At 43.3% G+C, this 16,927-nt stretch overlaps 1 protein-coding gene and 1 long non-coding RNA gene across 2 annotated transcripts in view; both read left to right on the top strand.

Annotated features, from left to right (window-relative positions):
• Positions 1–16,927, top strand: part of LOC115167552 (adenylate cyclase type 2) — a 75,501-nt gene that overhangs the window by 31,668 nt on the left and 26,906 nt on the right. The window contains exon 2 of the mRNA XM_029722113.1: positions 8,682–9,591. Within this exon, the coding sequence (XP_029577973.1) occupies positions 9,427–9,591 (165 nt within the window). The 5' untranslated portion in view covers positions 8,682–9,426. The remainder of the gene's footprint in view (positions 1–8,681; positions 9,592–16,927) is intronic.
• On the top strand, positions 11,763–12,207 carry LOC115167034 (uncharacterized). Its single transcript, XR_003870428.1, has 2 exons — positions 11,763–11,990; positions 12,140–12,207. It is a non-coding gene; the product is annotated as an uncharacterized LOC115167034 (long non-coding RNA).

Here is a 16,927-nt window from a genome sequence, read left to right as displayed (position 1 = left end):
ACACTGTATTTCTGATCAATTTGATGTTATTGTAATGGACAAAAAAGTAGCTTTTCTTTCAAAAACAAGGACATTTCTAAGTGACCCCAGACTTTTGAACGGTAGTGTACGTTTTTACAGCAGCGGTCTATGATCGATAATGTCAAAAGCTACACTGAAGTCTAACAAGACACCCTCACAATGATTTTATCATCAATTTATCTCAGCCAACCAGTCATTTGTGTAAGTGCTGTGCTTGTATAAGCATGCTGAAATTCTGTTGTCAATTTGTTTACTGTGAAATAGCATTGTATCTAGTCAAACACAATTTTTTCCAGCAGTTTACTAAGGGTTGGCAACAGGTTGATTGGTGGGCTATTTGAGACAGTAAAGGGGGCTTTACTATTCTTGGGTAGCGTAATGACTTTAGCTTCCCTCCAGGCCTGAGGGCACACATTTTCTAGTAGGCTTAAATTGAAGATGTGACAATATCGTACGCTATTATCCTCAGTAATTTTCCATCCAGATTGTCAGACCCCGGTGGCTTGTCATTGTTGATAGACAACAATCATTTTTTTCACTTCTTCCACACTGACTTTACGGAATTCAAAAGTACAATTCTTGTCTTTCATCATTTGGTCAGATTTACTTGGATGTGTAGTGTCAGTGTTTGTTGCTGGCATGTCATCCCTAAATTTGTTAATCTTGCCAATGAAAAAGTCAAATACTGCTACGCAACTGTTTAATAGGTTAATCTTGCATATTCTTGTTTTTTTAAGTCATGTTTTAAAAAAAATTGCGCTAGATGTCAGTCTTCATTTTGACTCAAGTGATCTCTGCTCAGAAAAGGTTGGGGACCAATGATGTAGCAGAATTTGCTTGGGTGAGGCGAAATGGTCGACCACAAACCCTAATTTGGGTTTGTTCTCAGATAAAAACTTGGTAACAGAATTACGGTAAAAACTCCCTCAGTTGTATTCTGTGTTTTTCTAACAATTTTTAATGGAAATTGTTAAAAGTTGTCCTTGTGCATAGAGTTCTATGGTGTGTTAATTTTTTCAATCAATGGTTTTGTTTGGTATACATTTTAAAATGTGAATCTCAGCATAATTCCGTTACCATGGAATTTCCCAGCTGTACATGGTGGATGCTACTTTCCACACCTCATAGGGACAGAGAGAATAAGGAGAGTCCCTATGAGTCAGGTGTGATTCATCCTGGAAAGATTCAACTGTTGAACAATATGTTGGAAGGAACCATCAGGTTAATAATGCAGTCACATCCCATTAAATATCCCTGTGGTGTAATAGTGACATAATAGTGAAACATCGATTATGAATGTCTACAGTAAATGCAATGTCCACCATCCGGTACTAAACAAACCAACGTGGTATTTTAGGCTTTCATGTAGAGTAAATAGGCAATTCTTTACCTTTAGGCTGTTATTCCATGGTATTTGTGTTGTTATTCAAATGGTTGGACAATGGGACTTTTTTTCCCCCCTTAACCAGGTAGGCCAGTTGAGAACAAGTTCTCATTTACAACTGCGACCTGGCCAAGATAAAGCAAAGCAGTGCGACACAAACAACAACACAGAGTTACACATGGCATAAACGTACAGTCAATAACACAATAAAAAAAGTCTACATACAGTGTGTGCAGATGGCGTGAGCAGGTAAGGCAATAAATAGGCCATAGTAGCAAAGTAATTACAATTCAGCAAATTAACACTGTTGTGATAGATGTGCAGATGATGATGTGCAAGTAGAAATACTGGTGTGCAAAAGAGCAAAAAGTAAATAAAAACAATATGGGGATGAGGTAGGTAGATTGAATGGGCTATTTACAGATGGGCTGTGTACAGCTGCAGCGATCGGTTAGCCGCTCAGATAGCTGATGTTTAAAGTCAGTGAGCGAGATATGTCTCCAACTTCAGCGGGTTTTAAAAAAAAAAATTTGGGGGCAATTTGTTCCAGTCATTGGCAGCAGAGAACTGGAAGGAAAGGTGGTGTTGGCTTTGGGGATGACCAGTGAGATATACCTGCTGGAGCGCGTGCTACGGGTGGGTGTTGTTATCGTGACCAGTGAGCTGAGATAAGGCGGAGCTTTGCCTAGCATAGACTTATAGATGACCTGGAGCTAGTGGGTCTGGCGATGAATATGTAGCGAGGGCCAGCCGACGAGAGCATACAGGTCGCAGTGGTGGGTGGTGTATGGGGCTTTGGTGACAAAACAGATGGCACTGTGATAGACTGCATCCAATTTGTTGAGTAGAGTGTTGCCGAAGTCGAGGATCTGTAGGATAGTCAGAATTACGAGGGTATTTTTGACGGCGTGAGTGAAGGAGGCTTTGTTGTGAAATAGGAAGCCAATTCTAGATTTAATTTTGGATTGGAGATGTTTAATATGAGTTTGGAAGGAGAGTTTACAGTCTAGCCAGACACCTAGGTATTTGTAGTTGTCCACATATTCTAAGTCCAAACCGTCCAGAGTAGTGATGCTGGTCGGGCAGGTGTGGGCAGTGATCGGTTGAAAAGCATGCATTTAGTTTTAAGAGCAGTTGGAGACCACGGAAGGAGTGTTGTATGGCATTGAAGCTCATTTGGAGGTTTGTTAACACAGTGTCCAAAGAAGGGCCAGATGTATACAGAATGGTGTCGTCTGATATATACATAGGAGTCGGCCCGAGAATTAAACCCTGTGGGACCCCCATAGAGACTGCCAGAGGTCCGGACAACAGGCCCTCCGATTTGACACACTGAACTCTATCAGAGAAGTAGTTGGTGAACCAGGCAAGGCAGTCATTTGAGAAACCAAGGCTGTTGAGTCTGCCGATAAGAATGTGGTGATTGACAGAGTCAAAAGCCTTGGCCAGGTCGATGAAGACGGCTGCACAGTACTGTCTTTTATCGATGGTGGTTATGATATCATTTAATACCTTGAGCGTGGCTAAGGTGCACCCGTGACCAGCTCGGAAACCGGATTGCATAGCGGAGAAGGTACGGTGGGATTCGAAATGGTCAGTGATCTGTTTATTAACTTGGCTTTCGAAGACTTTAGAAAGGCAAGGCAGGATGGATATAGGTCTGTAACAGTTTGGGTGTAGAGTGTAACCCCCTTTGAAGAGGGGGATGACCGCAGCATTTTTCCAATCTTTGGGGATCTCGGACGATACGAAAGAGAGGTTGAACAGACTGGTAATAGGGGTTGCAACAATGGCGGCGGATCATTTTAGAAAGAGAGGGTCCAGATTGTCTAGCCCAGCTGATTTGTACAGGTCCAGGTTTTGCAGCTCTTTCAGGACATCTGCTATCTGGATTTGGGTGAAGGAGAAGCTGGGGAGGCTTGGGCAAGTAGCCGCGGGGGGTGCGGAGCTGTTGGCCGGGGTTGGGGTAGCCAGGAGGAAAGCATGGCCAGCCGTAGAGAAATGCTTATGGAAATTCTCGATTATCGTGGATTTATCAGTGGTGACAGTTTCCTAGCCTCAGTGCAGTGGGCAGCTAGGAGGAGGTGCTCTTATTCTCCATGGACTTTAGTGTCCCAAAACGTTTTGGAGTTAGAACTACAGGATGCAAATTTCTGTTTGAAAAAGCTAGCCTTTGCTTTCCTGACTGACTGCGTGTATTGGTTCCTGACTTCCCTGAAAAGTTGCATATCGCGGGGGCTATTCGATGCTAGTGCAGTCTGCCACAGGATGTTTTTGTGCTGGTCGAGGGCAGTCAGGTCTGGAGTGAACCAAGGGCTATATCTGTTCTTAGTTCTACATTTTTTGAAAGGGGCGTGCTTATTTAAGATGGTGAGGAAATTACTTTTAAAGAACGACCAGACATCCTCTACCGACGGGATGAGGTCAATATCCTTCCAGGATACCCGGGACAGGTCGATTTAGAAAGGCCTGCTCGCAGAAGTGTTTAAGGGACCATTTGACTGCGGATCCATAGCGGATGCAGGCAATGAGGCAGTGATCGCTGAGATCCTGGTTGAAAACAGCAGAGGTGTATGTGGAGGGCAAGTTGGTCAGGATAATATCTATGAGGGTGCCCATGTTTACGGATTTAGGGTTGTACCTGGTGGGTTCCTTGATATTTTGTGTGATATTGAGGGCATCTAGCTTAGATTGTAGGACTGCCGGGGTGTTAAGCATATGAACAAAGACCTCTATGAAGGAGGGAGCAGAAAGCAGATAACTGCTATTCACAGGTCAGACTAAGCCCATGTTAGGTTTTATGGTTACGAGTTGAAAGCTCAACTGAACTGTCCAGCCTTTCTAGATTCCATACAGCAGAAAGGAAGGCTAGGAGCTGTATAATCCTCTCATGATGACCTTTATTAGGTATTCAAGTCAACACTTCACTCAAATGATATGCTCTTATTTTCTTGATATGATTACACTGTTGATGCTCATGAGGGCTGACCTTTTTACATCCAGCAAATCATATGAATGATGTTTTGAAAATTAGAAAACCATTTACGAGTATGTTACGAGTTGACAACAATAGTTGTCATGAGATCACAAACAAGAACATCCATAATGTCTGTTTCATCGTAACCTAAAAACCCAAACAGATAACGCAGCTGGAACCTTATTATACAGAAACCTCACACTACACAGCAAAGCCTCATCCATCTGTTGGGGATGACGGTGCTATAAAAGCCCCTTAAATATGTGAGATCTGCAGGAGAGTTACTTTCTCTGTAGGACAAAAGTTTAAAAGTGCACAGTAAACAAGGGATGCATGTTTCCCTGAAAACAATTGAATCTACATACCTGCTTATTACACACATACCAGATGGTCTGTTGGGAGATAAGAGACTGAATAAGTTTTTAATCAGTACAAAGGTTTTCAGCTGTGCTAACATAATTGCAAAAGGGTTTTCTAATGATCAATTAGCCTTTTAAAATGATAAACTTGGATTAGCTAACGTGCCATTGGAACACAGGAGTGATGTTTGCTGATAATGGGCCTCTGTACACCTATGTAGATATTCCATAAAAAAATATTCTGTTTCCAGGTACAATAGTCATTTACAACATTAACAATGTCTACACTGTATTTCTGATCAATTTGATGCTATTTTACTGGAAAAAAATGTTGCTTTTCTTTCAAAAACAAGGACATTTCTAAGTGACCCCAAACCTTTGAACGGTAGTGTACATTTAAAAGTGAAAAAGTATGGAATTGCCCAGCTGTGGCTTACTCTGCCGCAAAAAAAATGTAGTATGAATGTTGGTCTTCTGCGTAACAATCCCACCAGCTCAAATATAGTTTGCTCCCCATCAATTGTAGTGGCAACTTTTTTAATTTCCTTGCCCTCACATGTCGCGAGGCCAAAGAGAAGACGACATCCAGTCCCTTGAACTTCACGTCCTCTATTATCTTGTGTTAATGCACGTTGCCAGTTTGCGACAGCAGCCATGTGCGTTCCCAATCTCGGTGGCTGGGCTCTGAGTTGGCGATGACGTCTGTAGTTTTGTGCTGCTCCAGGAGTCAAATGACACCAGTTTGCGAGACCTCGATTTGCCTCAGCTCTTTCAGATAGAAACGTCCTCCCCGACAACGCAGTGCAGTTACTGCTATTCATCCTGTTCTTGAGAGACTCCAGCCTATTCAAGCCAGGCCGCTATTCCAGCACTGCTCTGCACGACTCCACTCAGCGGCAGAGACAGACAGAGATCCGCTGCATCAGTCCTTTGCCATGACAACTTTAGAATTGGAACATAAAGAGGTTGTTGGGCTGGGAGCTGTAATATCAAGCCGTTGTCTCACAAACAAACGCTCTATGGCGGTGTTAAATGGCTGCCTCTGGACAAAACATCCTGGAATGATCAGTACTAGTATCCTACTGTCTGACTGAGACAGACCTATTCACTGATTGTTAACATCGTGGAGAACTGGGCCATCTGCCCCAGTACGAGGCTGCTCTACAAATGTCTTCATTATTTCCTCACTGTCCTGACCGAACATTGGAATGCACACAGACAGTATGTCTGACAATGAAAGTGATCCCAGTTTAACCAACACACAGAGTAAGACAAAGTAGGCTACAAAGTCACTGAAAAGCAAGAAAAAGCCATCGCGAAAGAACATAGAAACTGTTTTATCACCACCCCCTGAGCTGCCTGGCTTAAGTGAACAGGAAGATGCGCAGATTGAAAGGAGAACCATCATCCTGTGTTTCATTGATAAGCAGAAGTTCCCTGGAGCCTTCTCGAAAGTAAGTCTCCTCTGACTGCTCTCTGAGATATACTGTCTCAGTGCCGTTTCACCGTCCCTTTGTCCCAGAACCATTCTCAAACAGTATCACCCTTAATGGTCTATTTGGACTTCCCTCACAGTTGTGGCTCATTGTCTATCTCTGCCACAGTCACTGTAGACTCATAACTTACTCTCCAAGTCTCCCTGTTTAAGGGTGATCACACCAACCTACTGTGCTGGATTATCCAGGAGATGAGTAGCCATGACAAAATGGGACCTTTGATCCTTTACTGTCTGCCATTGGGGCCTGGTTATCCTCCCATTCATTCACCCTCCCTACTGTTTACTCTGGTTGCATGCATGAGCAGTCATCTAGCCTGTGGGTTGAATGTCTGAAGGAGCTAAATCAGAAATGATCGCATATTTCACAACACGTCTGATGTAAGGCAAGTAGTGTTTTGTTTAGGTGTTTTTTTTAAGGAGTAATTTCCTTCATATGAACAGTGTGTATATCATAGATCAGGGCCCCAGCTGTTTTCTAATAGAGAAGATGGATCCCTTACCAGTATGTGCTTTACCTCGTCCTCTGCTTTAACTCCCTAACTCGGTCTGTTAGTCAGACTGCAGGATAGCCTGGGTAGTACAGGATAGGGGCTGGGTAAAGGGTTGTTAGATGTTTGGCAGTAATAGTCTTATAGTAATAAAAGGAACAGTTAAACAGCAAGGCTGTAAATCGCTGACCGGACCTCCATCAACACACGGCCTGTTGTGACAGAGCAGGTTGTCACTATGACTGGAGCATCCTGAGTGGTTGGCTGGCTGGGATATCCAATCACACAGCCCAACAGGTGTCCCTCCCTCTCTGGTCTTTAGGTACATAATCTCATCAGCCTTTGTTATTTTATGGCAGTTGCCATGCTAAAAGACAAACAGGCAACAATGCTTTGTGCTGTTAGGACAGGTCCGGGAGTTAGGACTATTAGCAACTGCTGAGATGAGGTTTATATTAACTAACTTTATGCAAGCTTAATTTCATATTGTTTCAACCCAGCAACATCTAGCGCCTCCCAAACACACCAGCCTGTTTATGAAGCCAAGAATGTAATCCCTTCTACGAAATGACAAAATGAGAAGTGATATCATAATCAGTCTCTGAGCCCAATGGTTTACGGTCACGCCCATATTGTAGCTGTGCTGTTGTGTTCTGTGATTTTATTATCAGGTGAGACAAAGACCAGCCGCTGGGCCCTCTTTAAACCAACCAGATAAGGATGCCTAGTACTTCCTACTGTGTGCTTGAGACGAGAGTCTCCCAAATGTATTTTTCATTCAGCCTTAGATTTGTAAATACCACGTAGCCTCTGATTCACTGAGCAAACTTCCTGTGTGACAGGGAGCCAGCCAGCGAGGGCAGACCAACTAAGGGGAATCAGACTCCTCATATACTGACTGTCTTTAGTGGCCTCTGCTCTGTGCTAATTGAGACAGGAGCAAAGTACATACTCTGCCCAGCCAATAGATCCTAACAAAACATAGACCTGGTTTATTTTCCTACAGGTTAATACACCTTGATTTATTGATATTTAATGTAACTTCTAAGGGGCTGCATTCATGTCCTTAATCATGAGCAAGACTGCAGTTTCACGTAAAGAAGAACGGTTTGGACATACCCCAGTGCCGGAGATTAAAAATATGCTTCTTTCAGTGGACCAGTTATTTTTGTCCATCTTTTAAATGTGTTACGTATTAAAGCGATGAATGACAATCTCCTTAAACTCTTGTGAATAATGGATTGCTAAGGTAAAATTCTTGGCAGACATAGACTGACTCTTGGCTAGCATTTAAACTCCACAATGCTGAATGTGTTTTGTCAGAGTAAAATTAATAAGATATAAGTAAATGAAGTCGAGACCAGTGTGGTGTTTCATGATGCAAGAGTTCTTCCCCCGATGGCGTATTCTCAAGTAAAGCGCTCCATGGAGAGCTAATTCATTAGAAGGGCTAGGTGTCATCATGGCAGTTCTCCATGGAGCTGTGGCCAAGCCGGGACAGAGACTGAGGACTGGGGCTGGGACTGAATACAGACAAACCAGGCTTTCTTGATCGTGGGAACAACTGCAGGGCTTTGGTTGAATGAGGATTGAAGATTCACTCACTTGTGATAAATATTTACACACTTGGCTAAACAACAGTCTGTCTTTGTCATATGAAGGGACTCTCTGTACTGTACTCTAACTGTGTACAGTTTGGCAGACAGTAATGTAGTTTAAAATCATATTGCTAAACTTGTTTTTTTTATTCTCAATGCCAGATAAAAATGTAATCTGTTTATTGAAACATAACAAGGTTAGTGAGTGCATCAACATTTTCTGACATGTCAACAAGAGAAAGTGCTTTGAAGAGCCATGCCCCTCAAGTGTTGTGGATTGCTATTTCATTCTACTTCTGTCTTGATCAGTGGTTCCAGTAATTTCACCCAGTCTGTCTCTGTTGTCTCCTCCCCAGGCCTCTGACTGTGCCAGCTCCAGTGGGTGGAGCTACATTGGGCCCCTCTCTCTGCCCGCTCAGCACTGATGGGACAGAATCCTGAATCCTGGAGGAATCCTTGACGACCCCTCTTTCTTCCTCCGCCCTCCCAGGCTCCACCCTCTTTCTCCTCCTCTCCTCTTTCCTTAGACTCTCCTCCTCCTCCTCCGGTCTCTTCTCTCAGCACTGGGATCATTACTCAACCCCACTGAAGAATGGAACACAGTAGCTGGCAAGGATGAACTGGGTCTGCCTGCCAATGCAGAACGGGAGATAAAAGAGGGAGAAAGAGAGTGAAAGAAAAGCGAGCGAGAGAAAGTTCAAAACCTGTGAGTGAAAGAAGAGAGGAACATATTAAAAATGCCCATGAGAGATAACATCGACAACTGCACTTGAGTAGTATGAGCTAGAAGGCCTCAGCAAACCTGCCCACCTGGATGTGTGGATCTGTAGACACACACACACACACACACACACACACACACGTCTGTTTCAGTCGCAGCATAAGACGGCTCCTACCCTGCCCTACACTGTGGGGTGGTGTTTTCAGCGTTATTCCCTGCCTACCATACCTGTGTGAGGAGTGGTGGACAAAAGTGGAGATGAAATTCAGCAACTCTTAGAGGACAGTGGAAGTTGATAGAAATGCTTCTTTGTTAAAACCAGCGTGTTTCGGCCCGTTACCTTTTATCAGGGTTTTAGTAGTGAACAGGTCAGCACCACCATGCCGGCTAAAGGGAAGTACCTGTTAAATGACCAGGAGCTGAAACATGAGGCCCTGTACAGGAAGTTCTCCTGTATCAGCCAGTACCAGCCTCTGGTGCTTCTACTGGGCCTCTCCATGCTGTCCTGCGGAGCCCTCATCATCCTCTTCTTCGCCCTGCACCTGGTGAGTGCGTGTGTGCGTGCGTGTGTGTGTCGCTGATGTGGAATCGCTAGCTAGCGGCCATTGTGTAAGTGACGTCATCTACCGAGACCTAGAAGTGTGTGTGCACCTACCCATGTATGAAGTGACAGTATGCTACACAGAGCCCAGCTAATTACAGCTTTTTTGAATGACTTAGTAATATCCCTTGAGGGGGTGTGATGTCCTCACTGGAGGAGTTTATAGATAATGGGTGGAGATATGGAAATTAGCGCATTAAAGACACCATTGTGTGGCGGCAGGTAGCCTAGTGGTTAGAGCGTTGGGCCAGTAACCGAAAGGTTGCTGGCTCGAATCCCCGAGCTGACAAGGTAAAAATCTGTCGTTCTGCCCCTGAACAAGGCAGTTAACCCCGGTAGGCCGTCATTGTAAATATTAATTTGTTCTGAACTGACTTGCCTAGTTAAATAAAGGTTAAATAAAAAATTGTAGTATGTTATTTTTCTGTAGTACATTGAATAATTGTGCCTATATATTAGAGGTCTTTGTTTTATGTCTCCTCGAAACAACAGTCAAGGCGTAGCAATACATGAGAGATGATGTTATTGGTGTAGACTTCAGAGTTTAAGAAGCAGGTAATCACTGTATTTGTGTAGCAGGTAAATATGTCACTAGTCTAGAGTTTTAGTAGACATTTTAGGTTACATGTATATGTCTGTGTAGAGCAGTAAGTAATCACTCTGATGCATAAAACGTAAAGCAGCACTTACACTACCGTTCAAAAGTTTGGGGTCACTTCCTTGTTTTTGAAAGAAAAGTCAATTTTAAAATAACGTCAAATTGATCAGAAATACAGTGTAGACATTGTTAATGTTGTAAATGACTATTGTAGCTGGAAACTGATGATTTTTAATGGAATATCTACACACAGTGGTTGCTCCACTAAAAGTTTTGTGATTATGCTGCGGGACTTAGAGGTAATTTGTGGTTTAGTACAGTACCCTGCGTCACTACTTCATTGCTCCAGACCAGCTCAAGGGGGAGTTAGAGCACTGATTATGCTTTTGGGTCCTACTGTCTCTAACTGACAATGAATGGGCGACATAAACCTAAATAGAAACTGATAATTGTGCACGACTTCAGTATAACTTACTAAAACTGTTGTTACACTAAGGTTTTTATTTTATTTTGTTAGGATTATTTTGCTCTTACTGTAGCCCACTCCCGACCGGTCATGTGGTACAACGCTTGAGTGGCGCAGTGGTCTAAGATGCTGCATAGCAGTGCAAGCTGTGTTGCTACAGATGCTGGTTTAATACCTGTGCTGACCTCGACTGGGAGACCCATGAGATGACTGTAGGTTTATGAAAAACAAACTGGCTTTATTTACAAATTAGTAACATGTTCAAGAATGGCTTTTTTCTCACAAATTTTACATTATTTGAAAATGAAATCATCTCCAAAATATTGTTATTTTTTTAAACAAATTAAATGATTAGTATTATTAATTTAGAATTATATTAATGCCCCTTTGGATATTCTCCCAGATATTTTATTAACCCTGTTATTAGCAGGACAATATATATTGGTCCTGGCTCCCGAGTGGCCCACAATGGGATTGCCTTGTAGTTCTTCAGCTGTATCCACTGAAACAGCGGTGGGCGCATGAGGTTCAAGGCACGAGGGCAGGGGGCACGGGATGGGCCGCAGAGTCGCGCACAGAAGACTGACCTAGCCCATGGGGAAGGGAGGAAGGGGGGGTGGACCCCCACCCCGCCCCACTGGGTTGCACAGAGCAACACTTTAAGGGGCATTGCACTAATAATGGTGCTGACTAGGGAAACATTCCCACTGTTCTTAGTGCCAGTCTGCACGTTCAAACTAAAACAATGTAACGACTAATGGTGTGAAAAATGCCCCTTAGATATGAATTGGGAGGGCAGATATTATTAAATATTAAAGCATTAGACCTCTCACTAAAGGCGTCACTCAAAAGTTATACTTAAATCCGAACTGGATTTAACAAAAAATGACATGAAAAGCATACATTTGTCAATCCCAAACTCTAAAAGTAATTGGAAAGGTAGATACAAATTGTTTGTGACATTGTGGTTACAATAAAGAATGTAAACAAGATGCTGTGTTTTTATTTGCAGTAGTGATGGACAGCTGGTGGCATTTTGAAAACAGGTTTTCAAACACTTGTAGACTGATTAGCAGGACAATAGACTCTTTATGGCCCGGCTACTGTAGGTGTGAACATCCCCCTACCTGCAAAAAATGACATTGCGACCAAAGAGAACAGACGAAATGGACAGTTTTCATCAAGCCTGATTCTTTCTATGGTGCTACCCGTTCCAAGGTTAGGACCGTAACCATGAGAGGACTATAAGCCGGAGCTGAGAGGATCACCAAAACTAAAGGTATTTTGGTTTCAGTGCATTTTCTTTAAAAAAAAAAAAAAGTAGCCTATCAATGTGTAGGCATACTGTGTAATAAAATCGATAATTAAATAATGGTTAAATTAAGAAATCAAAAATACTGTGTACAAAAAACATGAATGTTTTTGCAGAGCATACAACCATGCTGACAACCATCCGTGGAGATCAGAGGTCAAAGGGCTGGACAACGGGCCGCACCGAAAAAACACATGGTTGCCAAGAAAGCAGTTCATTTTGCTAGATTCTTAAAATGTGTATGCAGCACTTGTGTGTTGGAGTCACTTTTAATTCTTAATTGATCTACTGTTTCTATCATAGGCCACTGTAATCGATGGGGGCTCAGGGCGGGTCCATTCTGCTCATCTGATGAAGATGCACATGGATCAGATTCTAACTTTGAAGACCGAGATCGAGTCATTGAAGGCAGACCAGCAGAAAGAGAAACATTATCTGAGGGCAGAGATACGGGCAGCAGCTGATGCATTGTTCCAGAGCCAGGCGGCGTAGGCGGAGAATGACGTGTTGAAGAGGGCGAGGAACGAGATGGAGTCACAATCGATGCCAGGCACACCTGTGAGCTCTGGAACTCCACCTCCGACAGGCAGAGTCAACATACCTGGCAGGTTCATCAGGTCGTTGGTTCACCCTGACATTTCCATTCCTCTTCTGACAACAGAACTTGACCAACTGCTCACCAGGCACAGCAAGGGTCGTCCAGACCGTTATGCTGTTTTGTTTTAGCCTAATAAATATATCTTCAAAATGCTTTATTATCCAAATGTAAAAGCATATGCTGTACAGTACTGTATTTCTTCATCAGCATCTTTATGTTTTCGTTAATAAAATAATGATAAAAATACTTGCTTTTCTGTCAAGCATGGTGGGGGCAATGTGTTGGTCTGGGGTGCTTTGGTGGTGGCAAAGTGGGAGATTTGTACAGGGTAAACGGGATCATGAAGAAGGAAGGCAGGCTATCACTCCATTTTGCAACACCATGCCATACCCTGTGGAAGGCGCTTAATTGGAGTCCATTTCCTCTTACAACAGGACAATGACCCAAAGCACAGCTCCAAACTATGTAAGAACTATTTAGGGAAGAAGCAGTCAGCTGGTATTCTGTCTATAATGGAGTGGCCAGCACAGTCACCGGATCTCAACCCTATTGAGCTGTTGTGGGAGCAGCTTGACCATATGGTATGTAAGAAGTGACCATCAACCAATCCAATTTGTGGGAGGTGCTTCAGGAGGCATGGGGGGAGATATCTTCAGATTACCTCAACAAATTGACAACTAGAATGCCAAAGGTCTGCAAGACTGTAATTGCTGCAAATGGAGGATTCTTTGACGAAAGCAGTTTGAAGGACAATTATTTCAATTAAAAATAATTATTTATGTCAACGTCTTGACTATATTTCCTATTCATTTTGAAACTCATTTCATGTATGTTTTCATGGAAAACAAGGACATTTCTAAGTGACCCCAAACTTTTGAACTCTGGTGTAGGTTCCCTCAGCGTAATAAAAGAGGAGTGTTATGAGAGTTATTGCAGGTCTGAGCTGAGGGGGAAGTACATTAAAAAAATATAAATGCAACAATTTCAAAGATTTTGCTGAGTTGCAAATCATATAAGAAAATCAGTCAATTGAAATATATTCATTAGACACTAATCTATGGATTTCACATGACTGGGCCGGGGTGCAGCCAAGGGTGGGCCTCGGAGGGCACAGACCCACCCATTTGGGAGCCAGGCCCACCCACTTGGGAACCAGGGCCAGCCAACCAGAACTCGTTTTTACCCACAAAAGGGCTTTATTACCGACAGAAATACTCCTCAGCATCCCGCCCTCCCCCCTCTGATGATCCCGCAGGTGAAGAAGCCGGATGTGGCGGTCCTGAGTTAGCGTGGTTACACGTGGTCTACGGTTGTGAGGCCAGTTGGGTGCCATTATTTGCCTGTTTGTGTTCCACCTGTTAGCTTGCATGATTCTTGCCATTCTCCTTCGACCTCTCTCATCAACGAGCTGTTTTCGCCCACAGGACTGCTGACTGGCTGGATGTTTTTTGTTTGTTGCACCATTCTTGGTAAACCCTAGACACTGTCGTGCGTGAAAAGCCCAGGAGGTCGCCTGGCACCGATCATACCACGCTCAGTCGCATAGGTCACTAGTTTTCTTCAATCGAACAGCAACGGAATGCCTCGATGCCTGCTTTATATAGTAGTGTATATAGTCGTAAGCCATGGCCACGTAGGAGCGATCCAAGCAAGCCACTGTCTTTAGGAGCAATCCATTTTTGTGAACAGGTTGGTGTACCTAATAAACTGACAGGTGAGTGCCTTATTCTCACAAACACGGGATAGGTGCAGTGAAATGTGTTGTTTTACAAGGCTTCAGTCAGTCAGGGCCAGTGAACGAAGACGTGGTTGCATCTTAAAATGGCACCCTATTTCCAATATTGTGCACTTCTTTTGTCAAGGGCTCTGGTCAAAAGTAGTGCACTGTATAAGTTAAAGGGTGCCATTTGAGACACACTCATGCTGTTGACATTGGCAGGGCCTGAGGCACTGTAGTACTTTTCTCGTTCAGGTGTTGATGCCAAACTAGGTCCACCATCAGGTCTCATTACTGCTCCCTCCTAAAGGAAAACAAGGGGCTTTATTGGCATTGGAAACATGTTTACATTGCCAAAGTAAGTGGAATAGATATTAAACAAAAGTGAAATAAATCATCTGAAATTAACATTTCAAATGTTATATTGCTGGCTATGTACAGTGTTGTAACTATGCAAATAGCTGAAGTACGAAAGGGAAAGTAAATAGACAGATCAATATAAACTGAAATTGTTGCATGTTGCGTTTTTTTTACATTTTTGTTGAAAGATTTTACTGAGTTACAGTTCATATACGGAAATCAGTCAATTGAAATAAATTCATTAGGCCCTAATCTATGGATTTCACATGACTGGGAATAGAGATATGCATCTGTTGGTCACTGATACCTTAAAAAGGGTAGGGACGTTGATCAGAAAACCAGTCCCCATTAGCCTCATGCAGCGCGACACATCTCACACTGCATGAGAGTTGATCAGGCTGTTGATTGTGGCCTGTGGAATGTTTTCCCACTCCTTCAATGGCTGTGCAAAGTCGATGGATATTGGCGGGAACAGGAACATGCTGTCATACATCAATCCAGAGAAACCAAAACAGGCTCAATGGATGACATGACTGGTGAGTATGCAGGCCATGAAAGAACTGGGACATTTTCAGCTTTGTGTACAGATCCTTGCAACATGGGACTGTGCATTATCATGCTGAAACATGAGGTGATGGCGGCAGATGAATGGCACGATAATGGGCCTCAGGATCTCGTCACAGTATTTTGATAAAAGGCAATTGGGTTTGTTGTCCGTAGCTTATACCTGCCTATACCATAACCCCACCGTACCGTCACCATGGGGTACTCTGTTCACAATGTTGACATCAGCAAACCGCTCCCCCACACAACGCTGTCTGCCATCTGCCCGGTACAGTTGAAACTGGGATTCATCCATGAAGAGCACACTTCTCCAGCGTGTCAGCGGCCATCGAAGGTGAGCATTTGCACACTGAAGTCGGTCGTGATGCAGAATTGCAGTCAGGTCAAGACCCTGGTGAGAACGACGAGCACGCCGATGAGCTTCCCTGAGACTGTTCCTGACAGTTTGTGCAGAAATTCTTCAGTTGTGCAAACCCACAGTTTTATCAGCTGTCCGGGTGGCTGGTCTCAGACAATCCCGCAGGTGAAGAAGCTGGATGTGGAGGTCTTGGGCTGGAGTGGTTACATGTGTTCTCTGGTTGTGAGGCCAGTTGGAAGTACTGCCAAATTCTCAAAAACGACAGAGGCGGCTTATGGTAGCAAAATTTACATTCAATTCAGTGGCAACAGCTCTGGTGGACATTCGTGCAGTCAGCATGTCAATTGCACGCTCCCTCAACTTGAGACATCTGCAGTGTTGTGTTGTGACAAAACTGCACATTTTAGAGAGGCCTTTTATTGTCCTCAGCACAAGGTGCACCTGTGTAATGATCATGCTTTTTAATCATCTTCTTGATATGCCACACCTGTCAGGTGGATGGATTATCTCGGCAAAGGAGAAATGCTCACAAACAGGGATGTTAACATATTTGTGCACAAAATTTGAGAAATACGCTTTTTGTGCATCTGGAACATTTCTGGGATCTTTTATTTCAGCTCATGAAACATGGGACCAACACTTTACATGTGTTCATAGTTTTGTTCAGTGTAGTTTGTATTGACAATGGTGTTTGCTTCACTGACTGCCCTTTTCTTGTGGAAACAGGTCACAAATATTGCTGCTGTGTTGGAACACTGTGGTATTCACGTGATAGATATGGGAGTTTATCAAAATTGGATTTGTTTTCAAATTCTTTGTGGGTCTGTGTAATCTGAGGGAAATATGTGTCTCTAATATGGTCATACATTTGGCAGGAGGTAAGGACGTGCAGCTCAGTTTCCACATTTTGTGGGCACATAACTGACTTGAGAGAGAGAAGACAGGCTATGCCTACGGTGGCCTCTCTCAATAGCAAGGCTATGCTGATTTCCTTACTTTTTGGTCAGTCACGGTGTTCAGGTATTCTGCCACTGTACTCTCTGTTTAGAACCAAATAGCATTCCAGTATGCTTAGTTTTTGGGGTAGTTCTTTCCAATGTGTCAAGTAATTGTCTTTTTGTTTTCTCATGATTTGGTTGGGTCTAATTGTGTTGCTGTCCTGGGGCTCTGTGTGGTCTGTTTGTGTTTGTGAACAGAACGCCAGGACCAGCTTGCTGAGGAGACTGTTCTCTAGGTTCATCTCTCTGTAGGTGATTGCTTTCTTATGGAAGGTTTGGGAATCACTTATTTTTAAGTGGTTGTAGAAT

The sequence above is a fragment of the Salmo trutta genome, chromosome 29 (genome assembly GCF_901001165.1).
Source record: "Salmo trutta chromosome 29, fSalTru1.1, whole genome shotgun sequence".
In the NCBI taxonomy this organism is placed as follows: Eukaryota; Metazoa; Chordata; class Actinopteri; order Salmoniformes; family Salmonidae; genus Salmo; species Salmo trutta.
This window is presented reverse-complemented; position numbering and strand designations above follow the sequence as displayed.